This window comes from Falco punctatus (assembly GCF_963210335.1).
Source record: "Falco punctatus genome assembly, chromosome: 6".
Taxonomy (NCBI): Eukaryota; Metazoa; Chordata; class Aves; order Falconiformes; family Falconidae; genus Falco; species Falco punctatus.
In genome coordinates, this window is record NC_137585.1 from 63,902,080 (window position 1) to 63,922,843 (window position 20,764).

The 20,764-nt window shown below is 40.7% G+C and overlaps 1 protein-coding gene across 5 annotated transcripts; it reads left to right on the plus strand.

Annotated features, from left to right (window-relative positions):
• The first annotated feature begins 3,870 nt into the window (after positions 1-3,870).
• Positions 3,871-17,883, plus strand: RBM17 (RNA binding motif protein 17). Of its 5 annotated transcripts, none has more exons than XM_080394072.1 (12): positions 3,871-3,981; positions 5,722-5,862; positions 7,360-7,476; positions 8,391-8,557; positions 10,471-10,565; positions 11,552-11,608; positions 13,543-13,684; positions 15,657-15,808; positions 16,508-16,584; positions 16,946-17,044; positions 17,387-17,459; positions 17,605-17,883. In XM_080394072.1, exons 2-12 carry the CDS (start codon positions 5,740-5,742, stop codon positions 17,706-17,708), a joined length of 1,206 nt encoding a protein of 401 aa, XP_080250198.1. In that variant the 5' UTR covers positions 3,871-3,981; positions 5,722-5,739; the 3' UTR covers positions 17,709-17,883. The 5 variants fall into 5 exon arrangements, with proteins under 5 accessions (XP_080250198.1, XP_080250194.1, XP_080250197.1 ...); XM_080394068.1 differs by having other exon boundaries at positions 3,872-3,981; positions 10,468-10,565; XM_080394071.1 differs by having other exon boundaries at positions 3,872-3,981; positions 10,468-10,565; positions 16,511-16,584.
• The last annotated feature ends 2,881 nt before the right edge of the window (positions 17,884-20,764 follow it).

Consider the following 20,764-nt stretch of genomic DNA (forward strand, 5'->3'; position numbering starts at 1 on the left):
ACCCATCTCAAACAGCTGAGAAAATTGCTAAGTTGGGAGAAGAAGCTGCAGGAAAAGGTACAGAGCAAAGCCAGATGAGATAAGAAAGGCAGGTACAGAGGCAGAACTGCTGAGACAGTGATCATTAGTGGGATTCAACATTTAAAATCCTAAAGGAAAAAAATATATTTGGAAGATCAAGTTTCAGCATCATTGTGGTTCTGTTGGACGGCACAGAGCTGGCCAGCGCTTCCCCACCTTTGCAGATATAGCTGAAAAAGAGATTTCAGCCACAGTTACTACCTGTCTCCAAGATGCGTAGTGCTGGGGATGACCCCACAAATGTTTCCTCTTTTTCTAGTCTGTCTGGGATCTCTAGATTTGGCAGCTGGGTGAGATTTCTCGCTCTGCCTGCAGCCTTCCTGAATTTCATGAGATGGCTTTTGTTGGCTGCTTTGCTCTTACACAGGTGTGTACAAGTATATTGTGGTTATTATTCCAATGATTAACAAATTTTGATCCATGCCTAATGCACTTTCTAGACTCAACCAAGAGTTGCTTCTCTTCTTGTGAATTATCTGATGCATTGCTTTAATAAGTAGTTATTTACAGGTCTAATAATTTAGCCTTTGCCCTCCCTGTTGTGACTTGTTCCTAGGAGGAATTGAAAACTCCTATTGCTATCTTGTTTTCCACCTTTGCAGACTCTAATCTCTTTTTAGTTTTTCCCAGCGACTGTCATGCTGTGGTGTTCCTCTGTGACATTTCAACCCACAGTGATTTCTCTCAATACCTTTTGATGCAATTAACTATTTGATTCCTTGCTTTAACATAGGATACCAGTTTTCTCAATGGGATTCTGTCACTGTAAAATTAGTATTCAAGTGTCCTGATGATTTTCTTTCTTCCAGAAAGTTACAGATATGTGAATTATAGCAATCCTTCCTTTAAAAATGCAGGCATTGCTAGGGCAAGAAACCAAAGGAATATACTTGGGAGATCCTCCATAAATAAAGTGAAGACAATTTCTTCTTATATTTAAGAAGCTTTTACTGTTATTATGAAAATAGGTCCATCTGTAAATGCACTGCCTAGAAAGACTGCCTTAGTAGAAAGCAGAACAACTAGGAGAACAAGAGTCTAGTATAGTCCAGAAATTGAAATTGGAAATCTTAAGTAGTAACTTTACTTACTAGCACCATTTTTTCAGCTAACCATGGAGAAATAAACTGCATAGAAGTGCAGTCAAAACCAATGCTGGAGATAGTCTTTCTTTCTGATTAATATATAGTGTCTGTAGTATTTTGAGGCTGAAGTGACAGTGCTATCTGCTTTGAGGTTGGAGGTTGTGCTTTGCTTTGCAGACAGTGTTGCACGTTTATTTACATTGCTTTATCATGTGGTGCAAGTGGCCATAATTCCTAGAAATCTCAGCTCATCCTATCTGACATGCTTGGTAAGAGCTGGAGATACACCTGTCCATTATAAGCAAAAAAGAAAATTCATTTTTGCTGTTGTCAAAAAGAAGACTCTGAATAATTAGTGCAAGACTTTGAGGTGAGCTACCTGGAAAAGATGGTGTGGTTGGTGTGGCTGGGTGAAATCCAGGCTCAGACAGATACAGAATTTTAGGGATTGTTTTGGAAAACAAAAATTATTTCTGCAGCTAGGTGATCAGAGAAATCAACCGATCCAGTCCACATTAGGCCCAAATGTCATAATGCAATAAATACTTCTAAATAGCCAAATAATTTGCAATAACACAATTACGTGGTGACCTCTGTATTAGTGACAGTGATGGCACAGGGAAATGGTAATAAACATGCCTGAATAATAGATGGGGGTGTTTGAAATACACTTGATGTGAAATGATGGCAAGTTTTCTTTCCTTCTAACATTTTCACGACAACTGTGTTGTCAAACTCAGAAGAGTCTCATATTTTCTTCATTTTTTCCCCCAGAATTAAGGTGTGCTTTGTAAGTAATTGGAAATGCTGAACACCCAAGGAGACAAGCTGCCAGATTACTCGTTCACTAAACTACTCAAAATTCTTAAGGAGTTAGAAATACACTATAGAGTATGGTGATATAACATGCAGGGAAAATGCAGTGTTGGGCATAAATGTAGTCCTGTTCTCTGCCAACTGAATTCCTATATCTGCTTCAAACTCCAGTTTAGCTCCAACTAAATAAGGGTCAACAGCAGCTCATCCTATTGCAGGGACGCATCTCTACATTTCCCAAAAAACTCACAATTCAGCTACAACAATTATTTCTTCTCTCCTCAGCAGTGACATGGACTCTTAAACCTGAAAAACCCTGATGATCATTGAAACTCTGAGTGCAGAACTAAAATGGGGTTTGGTATTGCTGTTGCCACTGGGATTTGAAGCGGCTTTCTTCATGTGAGCTATGTAAAGCATCTGATAGTGTTTGCTATTTGGTGTTAAACCATCCTGGCAAAATATATTTTACTTTCTGTTTAATGTTGTTTGTCTCTACTCCTGTGTGTTCTTGTTTCAGCTGGGATCAAGTTAATTTTCTTAATAGCTGGTGTGGGGCTGTGTTTTGGATTTGGTGTGAGAACTATGTTGATAACACACTGATGATTTAGTTGTTGCTGGGTAATGTTTATACTAAGTCAAGGACTTTTCAGCTTCCAAAGGGCTGGAGGGGCACAAGGAGTTGGAAGGAGACACAGCCGGGACAGCTGACCCAAATTGGCCAAAGGGATATTCCATAACATAGGACATCATGCACAGCATATATAAACTGGAGGCAGAAGAAGGAAGGAGGAGATGTTTGGTGTTACGGCATTTGTCTTCTCAGGTCACCACCACACGTGATGGAATCCTGCTCTCCTGGGGATGGCTGAGCACCGGCCTCTCCATGGAAAGTGGTGAACAAATTCCTTGTTTGGCTTTGCTTGCATGCCCAGCTTTTGCTTTAGCTGTTAAACTGTCTTTATCTCAACCCACAAGTTCTCTCATTTTTACCCTCCTGATTCTCTCCCCCACTCCACTGGGGAGGAGCGAGTGAGCAGCTGCGTGGGGCTGAGGTTAAACCCTGCCACCATGGTTCCATGCACCTTGTTTAACAGGGTTGTTGCAGGGATCATTAGAGACCGGCCGACCTTCACATGCAGCCCATGAGATGTATGACCCCACCTCATTCAGCTCAACCGGGAAGTTTGTCTGAGTGGGTTTGGGACATACCACCACAGCACAGGACTCAAAACCCCGGGGCTACCCTGACTGCGGGGGACCCCTGACCTGGCCCAGCGCCGCGGTCTCACCCTGTTGCACATCAGGGGCTGGATTCCCGGCGTGAGGAAGGAAACAAAGCTCAGAGCACCTATTTGATGCACGTGCATCATGAAAACTGAAAGAAATTTGGGCTCCTTTGGGACTGAGGGAGCCGGCAGCCCAGATTTCAGACCCATGATGAAAAATGGGGTGTGCAACCGGCTATCACCCTTCTGCCTTTGCAAAATTCACCCCTGCGCCCCACTCTGCTGCACCCTGCCCTGCCCTGCCTGCCCGACCAATGTGCTACGGACTCGCCAGGGTGCGGGAGGCCGGGCTGCGGGCAGCCAGGCCCAGGCCCGGGACGCCAGGCCGCTGAGGGGGCTCGCTGCGGGCCTGGCACCCTCACCAGCGCTGCAAGTGCAGGGGAAGGTCTGCAATCCGAACGCCTCCTCCATTCTCGCTTGTAACGGATCACAGCGCCTCATCCCAGCGCGCAGCTCCCTGTGAAGGGCGGGGGCTTCCCTCCCAGTGCCTTACTGGTGCGCACTGGGCGGAGCGGGAGGGAGGCGGGGGCAGAGGCGTGCTGCCGGCCGGCCGCCGCCAGGGGGCGCTAAAGCGGCGACGCTGCCGCAGCGCGCTCGCGCCCATTGGCCGAGCCAGGCGCGCGGGCGGCAGTGCGCAGGCGCGGCCGCGCCCAGGGGTTGCGCTTCCCGGCTGCCTCAGCGGCCGGCTCATGGCGGCGGCGCCGTGACGGGTGAGCGGCGAGCGGCGGGCCCCGGCCGGCCCTGTCTGCCCGGGGTAGGCCGCGCCGGGCTCCGGGGGGCGGGGGAAGCAGGCAGGGGGGAGCGGGGGGCCGGCGGCTGTTCCCTCTCAGCGGCCTCGGCCGTGCGGCTGCCCCCCTCGGAGGGGTCTAGGCGGGTGCGGGGGGGGGTGTCGGTCAGGGCCCCTCAGTCCCGGCTGCGTCCCAGGTCGCGGGCCCCGCCGACCGCGTGGGGACGGGGATAGCAGCCCACGCTTGCTGCCGGTGCGGTGACAGGCCCTTTGCTCTGCTCCCTTCGGCCCCCCGGTTGTGGTGCGCCCCGGCCCCTGTCGGCGCTGGGCACAAAGTCCCTTTCCCGCCATGGCAGCAGCCTCCCCGCATCCATACGCGTAGCATAACGTACCCCAAGTGCATCGTGTCTCCCTCAGGATAGCAGTACTCTTGCTGCGTAAACTTCACTGCCCTGTGGCAGGTGGGATTTCTTGTACTGCCCTGTCCTCATCCTGTTCCCGTATGCACTATAATGTTCTCCTATATGTTTCACTCCCTCTTGCCTATATGTTTAATAATGTCCAATGAGTGTAACCACCTCCGTTTTCCTGTGGTGAACTCTCTTCTGCTGAGCCTCAGTTGTCCATATTCCCCTTCAGGTTTAATTGTTGCATTTTTTTAAAAAATATTTTGCTGAGCTTGCCACCTTTTGGAGTTGTAATACAGTTGTTCTCTGCTGCATCTGAGACTTTTTCCACAGGTTTAAATGTGTGTAAGTTATATCTGTAGCAAGACTAATTTCCTATATGTTGAATATGTTGGGCAGGTTCCCTCAAATATATGTATGTATCTGTCAGATCTGTGGGATCAAAATCTTGCTGATGAGTCTGTAAGATTTCACTGCAGACTGTTAATCAGTCGTGTTTGAGCCTGCAGTAGGTTAAGCAGTTACAGTTTTTGGGTGAAAATACTGTAATTCAAGGCTATCAGAATCTAAATAATGAGCTCATGGCTTGTTCCACTGGTGATTGAGCTCTCATTGCATTCAAATTTTGTTTTCTTCTGTTCAGGTCAGATGCAATATCAAAGTGATGCATTTCATGTCATGTTACTGAGGTTGTTACCTAGTTAACTTTGTATGTATGTGTGTGTTGCATGTACATGCGTATATAAGTTCTGTGTATTTGTATTTTAAATGTTGTGGAAATTGTTACTTAATAATACTCTGGTAAGTTTATTTACTCTAAGAAGGCTATTCCTTTACAGTGATGCAAAAAATAGGAAGATTTAATAAGATGACTGGAATGTTGACATGTTTGTGTGGATAGTTTTTAAGCTCAGAAGAGACAACAATTCCTTTGTGTTTGATTCAGAAATTTTGAGGCTTGTGTGATACATAACATTGAATTTCTTTGTGAACCTCAAAATACCAGTGTGGATTAAGCGTAACCTCTTCAAAGCATGAAGTGATTGATATCTAACGCTACAGACATAATTTTAGGAACTTTCCAGCACTTGTTGACACTTGAACAGTATTCATCACCTTTCAAAAGTCCCTTTTATACAGCCTTACTCTAGTTATGTGTATCTGTTACTAGCCAGAAAAACATTTTTACTTTGAATTTTCTCTGACTTTGAAAAAAAGCTGTATAAAAATATGGTGTAGTAACGTATGCAGACTAGTAGCAAACAAGCCCTGAACATAGATTTGTTATGTCATGGATTTTTCCTTTTGTCTTTCAGTTTTAAATTGAAGAGAAAATGTCACTTTACGACGACCTGGGAGTTGAGACCAGCGATTCTAAAACAGAAGGCTGGTCCAAAAATTTCAAACTACTACAGTCTCAACTGCAGGTGAAGAAAGCAGCTCTCACACAAGCAAAGGTACAGTCCCTTTCTATTTTTGCTTTCTATTGTTCAAACTTATTTTGTGTTCAGAGCGTTGAGGAAAGCTTGTGACCTTTTAGAATACCAATTTGGGGGAATTTTGCTGGTATTTGTCTATGACTTTGTAGCGAGGAACCTAGCAAAACTGAGGGTGGGGGTAAAGGCAAGGTGCGTGTTTCTTGTAGTCTGTTAGAGGGAGCGTCAGGTCTTTTAAGTAGCAGAATTAAAAGCTGATCTTCACACGTAACTTTAAAGAGAATGGGATTAAGCTTTTCTTCTTTTTTTCTGTTTTGTTTTGTTGGGGTTTTTTGTGTAAGTAAGGGTCATACATACTATAATAGTTGGCAATACCAGCTGTTGGTCATTTTGGGCATTTTGCATCAGTTGTTATTTACATGTTTGCATTGTTTTATGCTCGCTATTTAAAAGGCTTTTGGTGCTAAAGTACAAATTGTTGTGCATTAGAAATTTTTGCAGAAAGTATTTCCAGTATATATAAAGGGAGGAGTAGTGCAGGCTGATTCTTTGAGCTTAAACTGTGACAGAGCCATTTTCTCTTTTCATTGCTACAGAATTTCACCCTTTTTCTTTAAGCAGTGTTGATATTTTGGTTCAAGCAGGATACGTGTTCTTTGTGGGTGGTGTGTAGGTTCTACAGTGAGACTACTTAATTAAAAAAGTAGTAGTAGCATAGATACTGAATACTTCAGTAGACACAGCATTTTTTCACTGGAATTACTCCTGATTTATGCTGCTAAAATTGAGGGCAGGATTTAGTGGATAATTGGAACAACCTTCATAAATGAAAGTAACTGACTACTGTCTTAGATATATTCTATGTAACTGATAGGCAGTGTATGCATAGACCAATAGAAGAATACAATAGGATTAAAAAACTCAAGAGTTCAGAATAGATTAATGTATTTTATCACTTGATAAAATATGAAGACCAGTAGATCTTCGGGATAAGTCTGAGCCCCTTTTTAAAAAAAAAAAAACCTGCTCAGTTCACACTCATCTGAAGAGATCATCTGCATTTTTAATATGTTTCTGGTCCTAATCCTAACTTACCACAATTTGTTCTAGTGCTGCATGCACAAACAAAGTCTGATCTCACTTGCTTAAAAAGAGGAAGGTAGGCACTGGTTTCACTGAAACGTTCTTTGAAATACCACATCAGATATGTTTTGGGGTAGCAGCTCTTTAACCATAGTTGCTAAGCATCTGTCTTGGAACCAAGTGGCTTTTGCCACCACTAAATCGTGACATAAACTTGATTATCCACATCAAGGTTCATTAGAAATGTTAAGAATTGTTGTGTGTTAATAAACCGAAGGGTAATGATATATTGAGCTTTGCACAGTGAAGAATTTGATACAGTGGTTTTCATCCTTTAAAAAAAAAAGGCACCAGCTGCAAGTATATAAAACAATCTGCTTTTTAGGAAACTTTTGTTACCTTCTTTAGACATTTTGTGTTTTGGTGATTTTTCAGAGTCAGAGAACAAAACAAACAACAGTCCTTGCTCCAGTGATTGACCTGAAACGAGGGAGCTCTTCTGATGAGAGACAGATTGTGGACACACCACCTCATGTAGCAGCTGGGTTAAAGGTAAAACCAAGGCAGCTATGAAGTCCAGCTCTTTACAGATGTTTTGGAATTGGAATTCTTTGACTGTAGCCTGTTTGGTGTTTTTTTCCTCATCTTTCCTAGTGGTCAGAGAAGTGATCATTTTCTGAAATTGATTTCCTCTGCTTAGAGGTTCTTTAATTAATGAATGTTTCAACTTTATACAGGCTTCCATGTGATACAACATGGAATTACCAAGGCTAATGTGCAGTTAAAATAAAACAGTCTTCCTAGTATGTTTCTCCTGGACAGTTTCAAAGTATTGTGCAAGACAGCAGTTTGGTCAGGCAAATAATGAATGTAATTGTCATCACACCACTGTTGGAACTGGACCTGTATAACAAAAGTAAAAGAAAAGCCACTAACCTTTTAAAATTGATTTCTCATTGTAAGGAATAAAAAGAAACTTTCTCCCTGAAACTTTTCCAGAGGTAATGGTTCTGAAATAGTTCTTTCACATGAGAGAAGAGTATGTGTACCTCTGTTGGTATTCTATTAATAGCAGATGTTGAAAAAGACTGCTGAGATTGTGTGGGAGAACACCTTGCAGATGGTTGCAACAGCAACGTGCCATAATAGTTCTAATAATGATTTCATGGGTTTTGAAAAATTCTTGTGCCTGCTGATTTGTTACTTTGTATTTGGCAGAGGAGTGGGTGGAAGGGATGCTTTCTTCCTGGAAAAACTGGATATAGTGAGAGACTGGGTGAAATACTAGTTTTAAGTAAAGCAAAGATTTCTTCTGGCACCAGTGTGATTAGGATATTACCTGCCATTAGAGAAGTCAGGAACTGAGATTTGTGTTCTTGAGAGTGAGAAGGAAGTGTTAAATTCTTGGTTTCCAACTGGATGGTGTTTTCAGATCTCAGCTGAAAAAAATCCTTATTCTTTTTTAGGATCCTGTACCTAGTGGTTTCTCTGCAGGAGATGTGTTGATTCCTTTGGCAGATGAGTATGATCCCATGTTCCCGAATGACTATGAAAAAGTGGTAAAACGTCAAAGAGAGGAACGACAGAGGCAGCGTGAGCTGGAGAGGCAAAAGGAGATTGAAGAAAGAGAAAAGTAAGGCTTTCATTTAAAGTCATGGTGTAATGACGATTATATGGAGAATGGGCACATCAGTTTTAGTTTTATTCCTCTAAACAGTTTCAGTGAAACCCTTAAAGGTTTTGTGAGGAATACTGTATGCTTCTATAGAAACAAGTGCAGTGTTTTAATGCTCTTGCTAGATTACTTAACGGTGCAAAATTTACAAGATTTATCATGTTTACAGCCTCTTTGGCTGAAATACATGGGTCAAGGTTTTCTATGTGTGCTTTATTTCAATAGTAGCAGCAGTGTTTGGGTCTTCATGCATCGTTATCAGACTTCGATCATGCAAGTATTTTAGAGTATTTCTTGTCAGTATAATTGACGACAGAAATACTTTTCAACACTCGGTGATAAACCATCCTTTCTGCTTTTAAATACTACAAACTGATACACGAATGCATTCAGGTTTTAAAGATGTAGCTAGTACAGCGTTTGAGAGGCATGGTTGCATTTTCTTTTTTGGTATTCTGCATTCAGTTTAAGTAAGTTAATTGTGTATTTATTACTCTTTTGTCTCTGGACAAAAGAAAATATGACTTACTTTTAATTACCTTAATGCTCTTTCCCTGGAGTAAGAGGTCTCTTTAATCATATTAAAGAAATTGAATGCAGATTCAGTGTCGTGTTGAAGTAGGTGGTAAAATGTCTGCTAGGCAGGCAGTAAGATTAATTTGCTTATTTTAAATGAAATTAAAAAGCCATCTTTGTTATGGTATAAATCACGTAAAGTCTGTGGAATTACAAGAGGGGTGTTCCATTGCTCTGTTTAGATTGTGGAAACTGTGGAGTTTTCTGTCTTCTCCCAGTTATATCTTCATTGTTCTGGTGGAGGAGGAATGCCTGAGGCACTGTCATACTAACATGCAAGATCTCAGAAATCTGGGCTGTCATTTCCACAGCTTCAGTGCTGATTGCTATTTAGTCATGCTTGTACTTGTGTGTGGGCCAGGAGGGTAGTCTTTACATAGGACGTTAGAGAGAGGAAGTGAAAAATACATTATGCATTCTGATTTAAGGTTGGGGAAACAATCTCGGCCAAACCTGCATCACATGTATGCTTTGTGATAACCGGGGTGTTTGAACAGAGTGTGCATTTGTTTTAAATTTGCAGTCTAGAGATTCAGAAACTTTGTCTGGTTCCATAGCAGTGCTGTTCTTAGCATCCTGTAGCACAGTTTTGATGGCTGTGCTGGGAATGAGATCTGATTTATGCCCCAAGCTGTGCTCTTAATTTTGGGGGAAAAATACTTTTCCTTTTTTAAGGTATTAAAATGAGTAGTCTCATGATCACAGTAAGTAACAGTTGAAGGGCCAACAATTCTTGAAGCATTTCCCACCTAATGTTAAAAGTTTTAATAGGCTTGCCTGAATATTATTTTAATTGCCAAGCTAGCTTCTTAGTACTCTGATGTTTAAGCATGGTGACTTACTGGGTTTTTTAATTGACTGAGTAAGTGATATTGCTCTAAATTGCCTGTGATAGGGAATTTAAAAGAGATTCTGTTCAAAGCAGGGTGATTAATTAATGTGTCTGTTACCTTGCTTTCTGTTCCATCCAACACCTCTTCCATTGTAGTCATTCAGTCACAGTAGTCAGTTTGGACTATATTTATTCAGACCATTCCTCATTTCCATATGTTCTTGGCTGATTTGCAAGTGGAAAGTGATCTTCCTTCGGATCTATCTTACATTTCACAAAAAATACTCTGAGGATAAAAGCAAAGAAATAAAAACCAGATATGGTTACTTACACCTTTATGGAAAACATTATAAAGTGCCTATTAGAGTGTAGCAGTGTATTTCACACTCCAAAGGTGGTGCCACAAATTAAAGCAGAAAGTTAATTTTGTTTTCTTATCCTAACTTACTGTGCCTCCTAGAAGACGTAAAGACAGACATGAGGCCAGTGGGTTTTCAAGAAGGCCAGATCCAGATTCTGATGAAGATGAAGATTATGAAAGGGAGAGACGAAAAAGAAGTAAGAGATCTGTTTGTTTTTGGTGGGGAAAGAGGAGAAAAATGTGGGGCGGGGGGAAATCACAATCCTGTTTCTATCTTATGGATTCTGTGTTTCTCTGTCCTCAGCAGAGTAGTGTTATTTCTAAGCCTTTAGAATAAACCTAGCATTTTACTACACCGTAACTGTTGTAATGCAGAAAACTGTTCTTTCCTTGAGGGCAGATGGCAGCTAAATCATTTGTGGAAAGACCTCTTTTTACATAAGTTTGTAGATACCTGTTTTAAGTTTCTGCATGGTGTAGGTTCCAGAAAAGGGGTGAAGTGTGAGATAAAAATCAGGCTGTGAGAATCACTGTTTAGTTTTCACTGTTAAAGCTTAGCCTTCCTGCATTTGTTATTTGAATGTCCTTAGAATTAGTTGGGAGATGTGAATCTGGATGATGAGATAATGTCTTTTCATAAACAAAACTAAACTTTGTTCTCTTTCAGCAACAAAGTTACAATAAATAATTTAGCTCTGTTGTTATTTAAAAAAAAATTCTGACAGGGGACATTTGAAATACTTGCTCTGCCTTGGAAGTTTGGGACTACATTAGAATATTGCTCATTAAAATATGGAAGAGGCTTTGTACTTCACTGCTTTGAAAGTGTACATAATCTTGAACAGAATCTTTTCCTCATTTGGTTTGATTGAGCAGTTTGAGAACGGAAGGTTTGTTTCACTGTAGTCTTGAATTCTGAAATCCTGTGAAATATGTTTATGATAGAAACAATATGTAGCACAGCATTGCAGTTTGATGATTTCTCCCTTAATGGGCTTTTCATCTATTTCTAGTCCACCACTGTTGAAACTTCTCAGCCTGCTCTCCTGTTATTTTTCAGTTGATAGAGATGTATTTAAGAATTGGCTGGTAAGGAGCCAGCAGCTGTGGTAAGGTTCAGCGAAGCTGTATCGAGCAGCAGAACCTAATCATACAAATGTGTTGTCTTCCATTTTGCCCATAGGTATGGGAGGAGCTGCCATTGCACCACCCACTTCTCTTGTTGAGAAGGACAAAGAACGTAAGTATGCCAAAACCCTGTTCTCTAAAACCTAGCAGTGGTGTTTATTTCTCACTCAACTTTCTATTCAGTTAACTCCTCCTGCTGTTCTTCCCATATGATTCTTTGTGGCAGAAAACTTTGTGCTAGTTCTTTGCTGATGGGGGAAGCTGTGGGGAAGCTGCAGTACTGCTGTGCCTCATGTCCCTGCTCGGAGGGGTTCTTTCTGTATGGCTAGAGAAGTGGTTTGCCACACTGGCCTGTTACCATCATGTTCAGATACTCATCGCTGAAGTGAAAGAGCTGTCACAGGCAGGTTTCTCTGGATGAACTAGAAACCTCCACAGCACGGAGAGGGAATTTTCCTATTACCTTTTGCTTTAGAAGGTACTTTATAAAGATCTTTTCTGAAGGGATCTCGCGCTACAGACAGAATTTTCTAGGTTTTTGAGGGACGGTACTTGCTTAAGAGGTGTGTGTGTAGTAGGGCTTCCTGCAGTGAAGGTAGCTTGTAGACTGTCCACTAGATGGCACAATTTTGCCATCAGACCAAAACTGTTCCCTTTTTTTTTTTTGCATGTCTAATTGTCTTACATTTTTAAATTAATGAAGAGTATGTTGTATATTTAAAAAATAATAAGAAAAAAGAATCACACACAAATTTTTCTTTAGGAGTCCTGATTTTATTTATGAAAATATTAACATAAAAACAAAAGTAAAGCTAGGCAGAGTAAGTGAATGATATAATAGTGAAAGCATTTGAAGTGTGTAAACATTGAAAACAGAAGGAGATTGTTTTGAGTAAATAAGAGTAACTGAGCAGTGTCAAGACAAAGTAAATATAGGCTGGATATGGTAGAAATATCCTGAGGGGGAAGCTTTCAAAATGTGACTTGATCTCACAAGGAAACCTTTGTACAGCTTGTTATTTGATGCTCAAAGCTGGACTGGAAAAACCTGAGAAAACATTGCTGTAGCAGAAGTTCCATAGTCCAGTCCATCTGCTGCTTAAATAGGCATTTTATTTTCCTTGTACAACTTCCTCAAACTTCACATCTGACGCTTTATTTGGTAAGATAGAAGTTCTAGTTCACAAGAAAATAATCTGAAATAAAGTCAGTCTGAAAGTCCCTAAGTACATTCAAAAGTGTGTTCTGCATATTCCCTGTAGTGTTCTGTAGGTGAGGTTTTTTTACATTTGGCCGTTTGACTTGTCAGTGGAAGGTAGTTTCAAGATCGAATCAGTATGATTGAGATACCTATGTTCAGGGATGTATGTGTTCCCATCCCCCAGGAAAAGTTGCAGTTCAGAAATTGTCAGCGAGATCTCTTAAGATTGTGTAAATACTTTGATATATTTATCTGTATTATATATTTGTATATTTACTTTGATATAAATGCTTTGAGTTGCATTCATTCTTTTTGGTAGACTGATACCTCTTTTGTGTAAACATACAGTGTACTTTTCTTTACAGTCCTCAGGCCCCAAGCTGTGTGCATTGATGCGTTTTTGTCTTAATTCTGTTCCTGATGAATGGGGCTATTAAGTTTGCTTGCTCTCTGTCTGGATAAACTCATTGTAATGCAGGTGGCCTCTTAATATTTCTTTTCTCCATTTGATAAGAGGTTAATAAATGCATTGTAGACCAATGGATACAAACTTGTTCTGTATGCAACAAGGAAAATCCAGAATAACTCTGATCTGGTTTCTGAGGGAGAGCGGTAAGGGGATGTTAAAGCAGCCTGTGCAAAGGTAACATTCTTCTGATTTGGATTTATGTGGAAGAAGTTTTTTTGTAGTTTTTTACTATTAAAGCAGAAAAAAGTACAACTTGCAGATGAAGAGTTGTCTCTAAATGAGTTAGATTGAATGTATAGTACTCCAGTGTTCATAACAAATAGATAGTTAGTGCAAAGTATTTTATTGAACCAGCCAATGTCTCTGTTTTCTTCAGCTGTAGCATCATTTCCATTTGAAGAGGAGTCGAGACCTCGGGCACCATCTTCCAAAGCAGCTATTCCTCCTCCAGTGTATGATGAGCCAGAAAGACCTCGTTCCCCCACAGGACCTAGCAACTCTTTCCTTGCTAACATGGGGTAAATGTTTGACTTCTGCACATTTTGTGGAAAAAGGCATTTGAAGGTGGTGGAAACCAGAAGTTAAAAGAGTTTGTCGGTAGGGAAGGCAGAACCCATTGCCTGTATGTGGTTAGCCTGAGTGCATATAGTCCTAACTGGCAGGATACAGAAAAAGTGGTGGATTTACTCCATCAAGAGAAATGCATTTGAAGTGATTGCATTCAAGGCTATGTAAGTGAGTAATGAAGCCACACTCCAGTATAAAGCATTTATGGCTTGTACAAGCCAAGCTAATGTAGTGTACAGGAAAACACAGATGGCATGTTAATTCCTCTAGATTTCTTTTCCAGCTTTGTCTTAAATTTGCTATGTATCAGTGGGCAAATAATTTCAGCTCTGCTTTGTTTGTTCAAAAATTCAAAGCATATTTGCATGAATGTAGCAGCTGTGGCTGCGAATATGTCCATTTACTTTTCTGTCTTGGATTAGCATGCCCAACACAAGCGTGTAATACTTGTGTTACTACTGGGGCAACAAAGAGAAGTCAAATTTGTGGTTAAAAATAGCTTAGACATCTCATTTGCAGGGTGTAGTGGTTAGCTATGGTCTTCTTATCGATCACATTGGCTGTTTTGGGTATGCAGCTTCAGTGTGGTCGAAATTGTATCCAGGATGAACACAGACACAAAAATGTAGTGTATTATATTGTTACACTGCATTTCTATTTTGAAGACAATTTTTGATGCAATTTCTTTGATAGAAAAGCTTTTTTTTTTTTCTCCATATGGTCCAGAAAAAGAATAACCAAAGTCAGTACTGTCGGACCAGTTTACGCATTGTTACTACCTCTCCTTAGCAATACCCCGGGACCTTCACTTCACTGAAGGAAGTGCTAAAAATATGACCTAACCTGCCTTGCTTTGACCACACAGTTAACTACTTTTCATTCTGTGACTTAGTTTTTTAACCTTTCAGCATTATGTAGCCAGACTTTTTGGCCTTTTTAATGTGCCTTTGTACATTTCGTGGCGTACACTTAGAAAATAGTCATGTAGTCACTGATCCTGTATTTTCTGTGTAATCTCATGTGCCTGTTGATAAAATGGGGAGTGCCTAAGCACAGAATATATACTGTGGTTTAAACTAGTATACCATGGCACAGTTTTTGTGTTTTGACCTATCTAGCTATGGTCTCCAAAGAAATGTCAACATGTGTACGTATATTTTGATTCTGAATACTCATTCAGTGGGAATTTCAAAACCTGTCAGTGGAGGTGCTTTTTGTAAGGTACTTATTAAAAAAGGTACCTTTAAATAGCTTGAGGACTTTATTGCCACAACATTATTATGTTCTTGAAAATTCAGAAAGATGAGACATGTTTAAATTAATACTAAGGGTATCCAGATTTGTTACAGGAAGGGCTGTCAAAGCCATATACTCTGGAGCTTAGGCGAACTTGAAACTCATAGATAGTGGACTGTGATCTAATGTGGGAAGTAGATTGTTCCACATCCACCTTTTCTCTAAAGCTTTTGATACAAGCCACTGGCAGAGATAAGAAACTGGGCTGAATAAACCTTCTTCTAGTCTGATTTGTGATTTACTATCAGCACTCTGATCTAGTGAAAAATGTCGCTGTTCATGGCAGAGGGGTTGGACTAGATGATCTTTAAATGTCCCTTCCAACCCAAGCCATTCTATAGAGTGTATGATGCTGACCTGCACTGGAAGTTCGGTTGTATTTGTAAAAACATAAACGATTTTGTTTAGTCAACTTCTCTGACAACTCTTCTATCTGTAATTCAAGGGTAACACTTTCCATGGTGTGCTGTGAAATTGCAAGGTTGTAAAGGTGTGTAGAAGCTTTTGTGTTTTCAGTCTTTCCTTAATGACATTTTAGGAGGTAGAATATTTGAGCACTCAGGAGAAATGCAATGTTAATGTTTTGTGTAAGAAACCTTTAGTAACTGATGCTTTTTCTCTTTGCAGGGGGACAGTAGCTCATAAAATCATGCAGAAGTATGGTTTCAGAGAGGGCCAAGGGCTAGGCAAGCATGAACAGGGGCTGAGCACAGCATTGTCGGTAGAGAAAACAAGCAAGAGGGGCGGCAAGATCATTGTTGGTGATTCTACAGAGAAAGGTAATTCTGTCCTGCGCCAGTAAGTTTGTGAGAAATGGTCAGGGAAAAATAATAGGTCAGGCTCAGTGAAAGCTCCTGGATTTTTTTGTTTACTATCTGTCCTTGCAGAAAACACTGAATCAGAGTTGGAAGAATGATTTATACCCCTTCTTGTGGAAATTTTGCCTTTTTTGTTTGTTTGTTTTTAAATGGTCCTCTTTTTTTTTTTTTTTTTTAAGCTTATGTTCCCCTTCCTACATAAGTTGCCCTTCTTTAGTGTTTGGAAGCCTTTTTTGGAGGGGCGATCCTGCTCTGTTCCTGCTGGCTTTTTCCCCATCACGTACTTCAGATATTGTTCTCATTTCCCTGCTGTTGTCTGATCTACAGACAACATCTAGACTTACTAGAACAGCACCTCTCCCTGAGCACAGGTGTTGGAAGTCAGGAGATCTGACTGATAGGATTCTGATTTATTTCCCTCAAGGAAATAGTATGTTGTCAGTGTTCTAGCTTAAATCACTTCTGCAGAATGTGAATTTTAAGCTTATTGTCTTGCCAAGTAGCTGTGAGTTCTGACTGTTCCTGATCAATATGAAACTACATTTTGTGGCTTTTATTCCATCATTTGATAACAGTAAGATTCTGATAAAAGCCCCCACATAAGGTTTAAATGAACTTTAATCTTAAATTATTCCATGACTCACTGTTCTATCTTCATAGCAGAAACGGGCAAGAAAGCAGATTCTAATCCATTGACTGAGATACTGAAATGCCCAACTAAAGTGGTCTTGCTAAGGGTAAGTTGGGAGTAAGAGAACATGTCTTCGTGTTTGCAGCATACGTGGCTGGTTGAAAAGTTTAAACCTGTGTTCCTGTTACAATGACTGTACAGCTCAGATGGTTCTGGGCCGTACCTACATGGTGCTTTGTGTTGTGGAGAAAATACGTGTCCTCCTGAGATACGGGTTCTGACTGTAAATCAGCACTGCTTTAGATTATACAGTTATCTTGTCTTGGTACTAGGGAACAGTCTCCTCCTGTGGCTTTTGACTGGTAAACAAGTATTCATGGTCACAGTTGCATGCATCTGTGATTTGTCTATATAATCATCTGTACACACTACATCCAGTGAGTTGGGTTTATTCTTTTAACTTTCAGAACATGGTAGGTGCTGGGGAGGTGGATGAAGATCTAGAAGTTGAAACTAAAGAGGAATGTGAGAAATATGGCAAGGTTGGGAAATGTGTCATCTTTGAGGTAAGAGATAATGCGTCTCTCTTTTTGACTGCTCTGAAAGCAAACTGGGCACTTCTCCCTCAACAACGGGCTTGTTGCTGCCTAAGAGAAGGAACATAGATTAGAAGATCTTGCAGGGTCCTTTGCTGTGTTGTGATTCTGGATTTTCCATATCTGTAAGATATAAACTTTTAGCATCAGAAATGGGGCAGAAATTCTCTGGGTATTGTGCTTTCGGAACCGTCTTATTTTTTTTATTGTGTTCTCTTCACTACCTCTGTGAAGAACAGCAATTTAAAACAGTATTCTGCTACTGTTCTAATTACTTCTGGGTTTGGGTTGGGTGGGTTTTTTTTGTTTCAGATTCCTGGTGCCCCTGATGATGAAGCTGTAAGAATATTTTTAGAGTTTGAACGGGTTGAATCTGCCATCAAAGGTAGGATATGGAATTGTGTCCTGTGAACCTCAGAGTTGACTTCTGTAGAGAGATGAAACAGTCTCACTGATCAGACTGTTTAGCTAAAGGAATGCCTATTTTACCGTATTGGTGCTTGCTGACCTGTTCTTGGTTTCAATTCCAGCTGTTGTGGATCTAAATGGGAGATACTTCGGAGGCAGAGTCGTGAAGGCTTGTTTCTACAACCTGGACAAGTTCAGAGTACTGGATCTGGCAGAGCAAGTTTGATTTTAAAAATCTAGCTCGAGGTGTCACTGTTTTGGCAATCAGGTTTTCAGCAGTAGGCTGGGAATAAAGGAGAAATGTAGCTTTCCTAGCAAACTGGAAACAAGCCTCATTGAATGGATTTTTCGCATTCGTTGTGACTTACATTTTTTTGTAATATAAAGCCCTTTGAAAGTAAGATTCACGTCTGTGTGTTTTTGAATTGCACAATTCTGCTTATTGCTCTGGGGATCCTGGTTTTTTTGAGCTTTCAGATGACTTTGTCCTTTTGAAAACCCACTGCTGAGATGATGCTTTGTCTGTATTCCTGCTTTCCTTGTTCTGGTGCTTCATCATGGACTCCCTGCACTGCATCCACAATAAGTGGGAAGCTCTGGAAAAGGACTATGTGCTATCATGCTTCTCTTCCCTGATGGCATCTCTCAGAGTTACAGCCATGCTTTTGTAAGTCCTCCGTGCCTGCACACCGCTGTGATTTGGGGTCGTTGGACAGTTGACAACTAGTTTATTCTCTCCTGACTCCAGGATAATGCTTTCTATGCCAGAATGGAGGCTGAAGTAACAAGGAATGAGTCTGTCTTCCCAAATCCAAAGAAAACACACGTTTAACCCAGGGAAATGGAAGGAGGAAAGAGTTTGAAATGCTTAGCCATTTGAAGCAGAGTGAGGGGACTGTTAGGAGCACTGTGCTGTCAGGCAGTCTATGCTAGAAATAGCCAGGGTTAACTGATTACAGGTCATTATTGAAATGCTATAGGTAGAACAGAAGGAAACTTGTTCTTCTATCTGGCCAACTATCATATTCTCACTTCCTCTAACGTCACACATACGTAACTAACTTTTGGTTAATTGATTCAAACCTGGCTTTTTCTCTGTATATATGTATTTCTGTATTTGAAGTCAAATAACATCAAGGTTAGGCTTGTTTTTTGAGAAGGAGGGCTACTGGAAGTTTTCAGAGTAGGAGGCGATAGAAGAAAATTCTCATAAAGTCTGAAGAGTTGACAAACTAAACTACTAAACACTACAACTCTTTTTTTATTACTATTTTTTTAATCTCTAATCTGATGTAAAATAATACATGGCATTCTGCCTCTGATTTTGTATGCTTTTTGTTTGGGAACTGTGTGACAAAGTTGGCAAGAGGTGGCTATGCAATGATGGCAGTTGTCTCTGTGCGGCGTTGCACCTGGAATTGTGCAGGTATTAAAATGGAAGTGACCTCTGAGGGCACTTTAGCTGTTTGAAAGCTGATGCTGGATGTCTTTTTCTGGTTATACACATGTATTGGGGGGAGGGGGTATAGACCTGTAGTTGATCAACGCTGTGAATATCTCCAGTTATTGCCCTTTTATTAAGTTTTGGCTGCAGATCTATATGACAGACCCTTGGTCTTGTGTTTTGCTTATTTTGTCTGCTTGTGTTCCAACAACCTCTGTACAAACATTTGCCTGTAAAACAGAAAACAATTTTTAAAAAAATATTGTATTTTACCTGCTGTGTGTCAGCTTTCTTACTGTCCTCTCCTGTTGCACAAGGCCTTCCCACAGAGTCAGTCACTTCTACACCACGTGTGCTGCTGTTGGCAGTCGCTGTAACCCACCATTAGAAAAACCTCACTGCAGCAGAGGTGAAGAACCAGCCTGACTAATACTAAAACCACAGGACTTGGGGCAATAACAGGATCTAGATTGTTACCGGCTCTGCTGTTAGTTTTCTCTTTGACCTTGCGCAACACTTTAAGGCCTTTGCTACTATGTAGTAAAACGAAGAAATTAGCCTAATATGAATTAGCATAGATTTGCTTATAAGTCAAATAATCTGAGTGGCATGCTCTGGAAAGTTACAGTGGTAACAGTATTGAACTTAGCTTGAAATATGACTTGGCTTTAAACAACGTGATTTATTTATGGCTCTTATTTCAGCAAATACTTCTGTTCTGAGTGACTAGCTGTAACCATTTCCTGAGACACACAGATAATTTTTTTTTGTGTCATTTAACCAGCTATTCTGCTATTTTCTCTATACCTGCTAATACCAGCTTCTGGGCTTTCAGTTTGAGTTGGAGGTTTTATATTTGCTGAGAATTGCTTTACTGAAAAATTTTGAACCATTTTGTTCTAAAAATCCTTATTATTGGTGAAGACTTACGAGTAAAGTTTACCACTGGAAATGTAGGGTAGAGGACTTGTTCATGTAGTGTGTTGTGTAGGAGATCCATGCTACGAATAAAGTATTTTTCTGTACTATGGAGTCACTAAGACAGCATAGGCACGCCACCTCTGAAGTGTTAGCAGACCTGCATTGCCTTAGTTCCATCTCTGTGTGAGTATGTGCTTTGGTGGGTGCTGTGCAAATATGTGCTGTTGGAGCCTGGTTTGTAAGCAGTTATCCTTTAGGCGCTGTCATAGTAAATGCAAACACATCCACAGATGCAGAAACCTGGAAAGGATCAGACATGCTGACCAAGGTCCTTAGTCAGACCTTACTTGTCACAGATAATGTAGTTAGTAGGAGGCATGTTTTTTGCAAATGCACATTCGTCCTGCATTGATGTGTTGGCTCAGGCTTTCTCAGGTATGGCTGTATCTTGTGTGCCTTTGAAAATTTGGTTCTGAATTTACTTCTCTGCTTCCTGCCTCCTCTGGAATGTTGTTGCTGACTTACTTCTATTTCTGGTAGTTTCTCAAATTACTTCTTATTTAACACCTCCAGATCTTCCTGCTTACACATCCCCCACCCCTGCCCTTCCATGATTCATCAGTGCCCTCTCAACAGGCTCAGCAGCACTTTAATTTGGTATTCTTCGTTGCAGCTACGAAGTTTTACTTGTTTATCTTTGAAAACTTGAAATTGTGTGCACACCTTTTTCTGTAAGGTGCGTACTTGTAGCTGTGGCCTGATGCAATAATATTTTTGTTCCTCTTTTCAAAAGTTCATGATTTTACAGAAAACTAAGAGGATGGGGGCCTCTTAAGATACGTTTGCCTTATTGGCAGTACAGTATTGGTTATACCGTTTCAGATGAAGTGTTTGGTATTTTTTAGGCCTAATTTCCT

Excerpts from the sequence above, each read along its gene's own strand:
- RBM17 (XM_080394068.1), top strand. The coding sequence starts at position 5,740 with ATGTCACTTTACGACGACCTGGGAGTTGAGACCAGCGATTCTAAAACA. Across the intron at positions 5,863-7,359 it reads CAGCTCTCACACAAGCAAAG|AGTCAGAGAACAAAACAAAC; the intron begins GTACAGTCCCTT and ends GTGATTTTTCAG. Across the intron at positions 8,558-10,467 it reads GAGATTGAAGAAAGAGAAAA|AAGACGTAAAGACAGACATG; the intron begins GTAAGGCTTTCA and ends TGTGCCTCCTAG.